This window comes from Lygodium microphyllum, chromosome 20 (genome assembly GCF_053477565.2).
Source record: "Lygodium microphyllum isolate KBCC chromosome 20, Lygodium_microphyllum_v1.1.10, whole genome shotgun sequence".
Classification (NCBI taxonomy): Eukaryota; Viridiplantae; Streptophyta; class Polypodiopsida; order Schizaeales; family Lygodiaceae; genus Lygodium; species Lygodium microphyllum.
Window position 1 is genome coordinate 58,077,603 of NC_141154.1, and position 7,248 is coordinate 58,084,850.

The 7,248-nt window shown below is 40.2% G+C and overlaps 1 protein-coding gene across 4 annotated transcripts in view; it reads left to right on the forward strand.

Annotated features, from left to right (window-relative positions):
* Positions 1-6,892, forward strand: part of LOC148018931 (uncharacterized) — a 93,202-nt gene extending 86,310 nt beyond the window's left edge. For all 4 annotated transcript variants that reach the window (XM_087701404.1, XM_087701405.1, XM_087701407.1 and 1 more), the window contains 2 exons: positions 5,545-5,658; positions 5,735-6,892. In XM_087701404.1, the coding sequence (XP_087557530.1) occupies positions 5,545-5,658; positions 5,735-6,112 (492 nt within the window). In that variant the 3' untranslated portion in view covers positions 6,113-6,892. The remainder of the gene's footprint in view (positions 1-5,544; positions 5,659-5,734) is intronic.
* Positions 6,893-7,248: the final 356 nt, after the last annotated feature.

The following is a 7,248-nucleotide window of genomic DNA, read 5'->3' on the forward strand; positions in this document are numbered from 1 at the left end:
AAGTCACGATGGAGCTATCTATGTCAGAAAAGACCTAGAAGATTCTGTCGCCTGCAAGAGGAGAGAGAAAATGCTGCTGCCTGGAGAGAAAAAACTGCCGCCTATCCTCTAGATGATGATACCTCCTCCTCTGCTAATGTGGACGACCTCTTGTTGGCTGCGTTTGATGCAAACGCAGGCTGCAAACACCTAGAAAACTATCGCCTACTCCTCCTGATGCTGCAAAACAACAAAACGCAGGTATGGAAGGCTATGTTTCAGCCTAGACAGCACTGCCAGGGGCTGGAAAGGACTGAAGAAGGGCTGCACTTGATGGTGTCCTCCTCTGCAATGGAAGCTCTCTTCCGTGCTCTCAGGTAGGCTTTGATATCAAGTGAGAGTGCGCAATGGAAGAAGAAACACGAACATAGAGAGAGAGGAAGCAGAAAATGAAGGAAGAAATACTGCACTGACTGAAATGAATGCTGAATACAAAGCTATGGACTGATTAGTCCCTGCACACAGCCCGAAGCATCAATGAGGGCACCAAATCAGGCTGATGATGACGGCAGCATCGAAGACGGAGGAAGATGACGGAGCCGAAGTCGGAGTATGCACTTGCCAAGGAAGGAGAGAAGATGATAATACAACTAACTGCCAAGTGGGAAATGACTATAAATAGCCAAAAAACCCAAAAACTGGCCGACCTGAAATTTGAGGCCAAACCGACTAGCATTTAATGCTAATGAAAATATCAGAAATGCTCAAAAAAATCTCGAAAAGGGTGGACAATGTCCGGTAGGTGAGGCAGGCTGAAGAATGCAGAAACTGCCTCGGGAAATGCACATAAAATCCTGACTAGAGGAGAAAATGCACTGAAATGCAATAAACTGAGTGCTCTAGAATGAGCTACCTCCTCCGTCAAAACAAGTGATAGACAAGTCAGAGCTCCTAAAGTTCTCGTTTGACTCAGACTGAGACTCAGAGGCAAGAGATGACAAGGCATGACAAACACGACTCCTAATAAGAGGATGCCTTGACAAACCATCCTTAGTTGTTACAGCTTTACCTAGATGTCTTTCAATTACAACCAACTTCAATTCAGGCTCAATCATATTCAAAAAAGTAGGGGTGCAAACTATTACTTGATGCTCAAAAGGAAGGTAGCACTTTCACTCTACCAGTTGTGGACAGCTCTCATATATAGAGGATCTTGGATGTATTCAACATGCATCCAAGGTATTGTGCTGACAATATGCCTACCATGGGGTCACTAGTCACTGTGAGATATATGCAAGTGAGTATGGTTGTTACCACAGCTCTAAAACTATACTTTTGTATCAACTTATAATTATTTTGACACAAGTTTTTGCCTCAGTTTTGAGATCAAATTCTGATGAGTTTCAGCTACGTTTTTAATCAATTTGAGAACTATTTATGGTCACTTTTGGGATCGATTTTGCATCAATTGCTGATCGGTTTTTGCAATCAGTTTGTGATCAATGTGAGGTCATATGTACAATAATTTGTGATCAATTCCCAAATCATCAAGTGATCAGTTTATGCTCAATTTTCAACGGTTTACACTGGTTCCATGGATAGCAACATGTTAGTAAATGTCATTGATAGTTTCAGCCATGGTTTATACTGAGAATATGCTTTACTATGGTTGCGAAGTCAAAACGGTTGAGAAACATGAGTTAAGGATGTATCCAATGGGTTTCTAGTGACAATTCTAGGCTAATTCTTAGTATTATCTGATGTTTATGCTGGCCGGAAATTTTCTGCAAGGTTTGGGACATGTGACATGGTTGGACAACAGTGGCTAATGTTGTGACTCTGATGCCTTATGGAAACTCTAGTGCATTATGCTTTTCTTTTGGCACAATGCAATGCAATTGAGGACGATTGCAAGGATTTCAAAGGGGAGATTTATCACAGGAACGTGAAATTTTAAGATGTTTTAATCTTACCGATAACATTTTATTAAGTTATTAATCAAATGTACAAGGTTGTTTAGCATATGTGATGCACATTACAATTATTTCATGGTAACAAACCAAGGATCTTGAGGATGGAGTGGGTGTCAAAGGCAAAAGTTGTAATAAGTTATACCTCACAAGTACTAGGTGATACTTGTCAGATTTGGACCTAGACAAATTTATTGGCCACTGATGTCAATAGTGACATTAAAGGCTAGGCATTAAATAATTAATTAATGCTAGCCTAAGAACTAATAACTGCTTAGGAATACTTGAAAGACAAATTGGCCTAGCTAATTTAATTATGACTAGTGAAATTAATTTTTTGAGCAGTAAATACTTATTAATTTAGTTTAATAAGCTAGATAATGCTGAAAAATGGGGTTAGAAAGCTATCACTTGACAAAACTTGCCCATGTAAGTAGGAAAAACGTTTTTAGGGATTGGTAGAGTTTATTCCAACCACTGTGAGAGAGAAGAAGACTGTTAGAGAGCAAGAAGAGGCTATTGATGTGATTTGCAGCCGCTAGGGATCGATCCTACAGCATGTGACAATAGTTTGGAGCCCTCCAGGAGCAACAGACAGCAGCCCAAGGTCCTTCTAGCATACATGAAGGGGCAATAGTCTCTCTGTTGGTCCTAAGCTGTAGGGGACAGCTTCTATGGCTGTTTGATCAAGGCAGCAATTTTCAATGTTTCTCACGATGAAACTCTAAAATTTCTCTCTATAGCATTCTCTCTCATCTCCCAGCCATCTCTCAAGTTATCTAAATATTTTCCAACAATTTGAGCCGTTAGAGGAAGATATTTCTATCAATCTCTACTGTAAACTCTAATTTACAATAGAAATTAGGATTTTAACAACCACCTCGAGATGGATGCTCAAAATTGAGGGCCTAGGACTTCAATTCTAGCAACTAAATTGAGAAATTTCAAGGAGATTCAAGAGACCATCCAATCAATATTAGATTTGGGGCTAAATGTGTCTTTAAAGGAGCAAGGTGAAAGCCAATCTCCAAGCAAACCAAGGAAAAAACTCATTTGGAGACTTACTAGTCAATTTTGACAACAAGAGGCACTTGGATTAGTGGAGAAGGTTAGAGGATCTCAGTTGTACTCTATCCATTTGCAGTAAAAGTTAAAGAGATACTGAAAGGGACACCAATTTTGGAGCCAACAGGCTGTCCAATGTATGGTAAAGTGTGCATTTCAGTTTTGTGAATTTGTTAATTGTTGTAATTAGTGATTAATCATTTATCACCCTATCTGAGAAGGAAGGCTGGTTTCATTCCCTCTCAAAAGGGAGTTGCAAAGCATAGAAACGGAACTATGATGAGCATGGCGCGCTCTATGTTGTTCACAGCAAAGCTTTTTGAGCGCTTTTGGGTTGAGGCTATTAACATTTCAATGTATATCATAGTTACCTGGAACCGTTCCAGCGCTTTTGGGTTGAGGCTATTAACATTTCAATGTATATCATAGTTACCTAGAACTAGGAACGGGAACGAGAACGGGACCCCTGGAACAGAGGAAACGTCCAAGGTCGGGGAACAAGAACGGGGGGAACGGCACATGTCTTAAGTGTCCCAAATATGCCCTGCATAACCCAAATTGCCCCAAAGAATGTCCCTCTAATTGCCCCAATACCCGTAAATGCATGAAATTGACCCAAATGTCCCAAAATTGACTCGATTACCCCCATAGCTCCAAATTGCCTTGAATTGCCCCAATTATCCCAATTTCCCTTGAAATTAGACAATATAAATGGATGAATACCTTGGAATTGAGGACTGGCTGAAATTTGATTCTGATTTGCAAGAGTTCATAATGCATCAAATTTGAACTTTGCATGGACTCCTAATTAGCTTGTGGGTTGTCTTGACGCTTTGAATCTTCAACCCGAGAGAGAGAGAGAGAGAGAGAGAGAGAGAGAGAGAGAGAGATTAATGTGTGCACATTAGGCAATGGAGATGGATGAATATGTGATAGAAGGACTGTGACCCAAGCAAAAAAAAACCGGAAAAAAACGTCAATTTTCAATCAACAGGCCTGGAACGGCCGTTCCAAACAGGGAATGGCAGGGGGAACGGCAGGGAACGGTAGGGAACGGCAGGGGGAATGGCAGGGAACGTTCCCTTGCCGTTTCACCTCCTTGGAGGGTTTGGAACGCATTAGGCCGTTCCTACAGGCCGGAACGGCCGTTCCCTGTTTCTATGATGTATATCTTTAACCAATATACGACAGCTCAGAGACACTCAATGACTTTGAGGCCATTATCTTGAGCAAATTCTTTGGAATCATGACTTAAGCAATATCAATACCTAACTAAGTCTAAGGACACACGTGCTTATGAGATAGTCTTTCTTGGAGATCTTAGAGTTTTGTGGCGGAGTACTTAAGAGGCCATATTTCTTCCATGAAGAAGCTAAGTAGGAGGAGATGCCTAGTGGATCTTGCATTATTACATGCCATAGCCATTGGAGAATCATGTGTGAATTGGAAGCTTGTACATCAGTTAGTTTAAAATAGGATTGTCTTATCTTATGCCTCAACATGTTTTGTATGCATGTGGTTTTGAAAGTAATACACACTTAGAATACATAGGCTCATTGGATTAGTTGCTATAACTCTTTGAGAATGGAAGCATCCCATCCATTTGTTTTTATGGCCAAGTCTGTAGCCCTTTGAGTGTTTTTTAAGTTTAAAAAGTATACATAGTTTCATTGGGCTAGCTACAGCCCTTTGAGAATGGAAGCGTGACATCCTTTGTTCTCTCCTGTTTTATGTGGCCAAGTCTGTAGCCCTTTGAGCATTTTTGAGTAAAACGGAATCCCTTTTTAAAGTCCCCCGTCCCCCCCTTTTTTCCTTAGGGGGAGAGGGAGGGGGAGTGGAAAAGCTGTTGGCTTTTTTACTCATCACGAAGCTTCATAACTTGGTGAGTCGGTGTCACGAACAGGTGAGCAATCAGGGGGAGGCCAGTATTTACGTGTGCAAGGCAAAACTTTCAGCCCTGTAGGAGGCTTAGATACCAGCTCACACTCCGCCCAGTTTGGGCAGTGGAAACTTGAAAGAATGAGCCTACAACATAACCTAATTGCATTCAACAATGGAAATAACCTGATGATGTTACAATGCTGAAAATAGCCATTGCTACAGAAATCTCACCCCAAGATAGCAGTCATGGTCCCAAAGTACAGGCTCAGAATATACTGGACATACCACACAATCATGGACACATGGTCATTGGTCAAAAGTGTTGCTGGTCAGCATAGACTATGAGAGGAGTAGGATTCTCATCTGCAACATCAATCTCAGTAGCTTAACTCCAATCTATGTGCCTTTCAGAGAGCTGACCCACTAATAGATTTTGAGCTACAGACTTGTCTCGCGATTGTACCACAGATTGCACTCATGAAATGTTCTTGTGATTTCTTGAAACTCCTTTCTCATCAAAATGTTATTGATTGTACCATAGATTGCACTCATAAAATGTTCTTGATTTCTCAAAACTCCTTTCTCATCAAAATGTTTTCAGTGACAACATTGTATAATTCCTCACGACCGAACCATTCTGTGCCTACAGGTTTGCCCAGTGCTTGCTCTTTCCGTTATCAAACGAGTTTTTTCAAGTATTCAAACGGATGAATTTGCACCAGATCCTGTCACTCCTTCATTGCTTGCTGCCATCAATGCAGAGGTATATGTCTAAAAATATACAGCAGTCAAATGACATATGCTTGTAAATGTGAGACTCAATACAATGCTTCATGCAGGTATCATTGGAGAAGCAAATGTATGGAGATGTTCCATCCAATTTTAGCTTATCTGGATTAGCTTTAAATCCTCACCTAATTTACAGCTCTCAATCCAACATATTCAGAGATTTAGTAGAGCATGCAGTCATTGGTGCTGTTTCAGATTGGAGCCCTGCATTTTCTACGAGTGGCAGTTTCACTGACAGGCATGATGAGCTGAGAAGCTCAATTCTGTCACCAATGCAAGAATGCCACAATGTGCTTCTAGGTGCACATAAGTGTATCCATGCATCAGGTCAGTTTGATGCAAGTCAAGCTGCAAACGTTCCTGTATCTATCCATCGGTTTGAGTTGTTACAGGAAATATTCGCTACAAAGGTCGCAGACCAATCTTAGATGGGCAAGCAGGTCTTTGAAATCAGAAGATTGAAGGAATATGCAGTTGGCTGTCATCAGATTTGAGATTCATCTCAGGAGGTTGTGGATTCAGTAGTCAACAGTACTGTTGGGGTGAATAAGATAACTTTGGGTCTGGAAGTATGCAGCATAACAGTGTGAAGAATGTACTGAACTGTCACACATCCATGGACTTCATCATTCAAGCCACATTGGTGCAAGAAGTACTCAGATGATGTGGTTGGAAAAGCTCTGTTTTAAGTTTGCTGTAAGATAATCACTGGATGCAATTACCGATTAATCTCCTACAGCATCAACATAATACAAATACCATGGACATCAGGATGGGCCAAAAAGTTGTCTCAATTGTGATTCTTGACAGAGTCCAACACAACATACAAAAAAATGGAGGACATGGGTTCTAGTGTTGTGCAAAGAATGAAAAAATATGAGACATTTGATGTGTCCTCATTTGCCATAATCACATCCTTACCTTGCTGTCAGAGCTAGGTACCCATTGCAGCCTAAGTGTGTAGGGAATTTCTAAGATTTCCTGAATTTTTGTACTGGTGTACTAATCTCCATCAATTCAACCTATGTGCGTACACAAGTGATAAGCGAAAGCTTTATCATGAGGCCTGCCTATTCCAAGAAGAATTTAAGTAATAACAATTGAAAAAAGCTTGAAGACCAAGGAAAATGTCTCTCAAGTGTGGCACCTAGTTGCTGTTGCAGCTCTCTTTAATCCAGTTAGCCAAAAGTTTCTAATTGTATGGAATGGTGAGTACACTTCAATGATTATCAAGAATTCATTCTAAGTTTTACGATTCAACTTATTAGAGTACACGTAGGCTTACATAAATTTTGAAATGCTTTAAATATCTAGGCTCTAAAGTAGATCTTATTGATAAAGTTGGATGATACCAACCTTTAATATTTAAATATGAAGAGCTCTTCAATATGCATAATCCATTGAAAATTTGGATAATGATCTATAGCACTATGTGGAGATACCTCTCCATTTGCCTTGCTTGATATGATCTTAGTAACCATCAGACATCTTGATTATTGTTAGCCCAAGTGTGAAGTAATTGTGCAATTAATTGATAGAGAATGAAAAATAATGTGAGAATTAA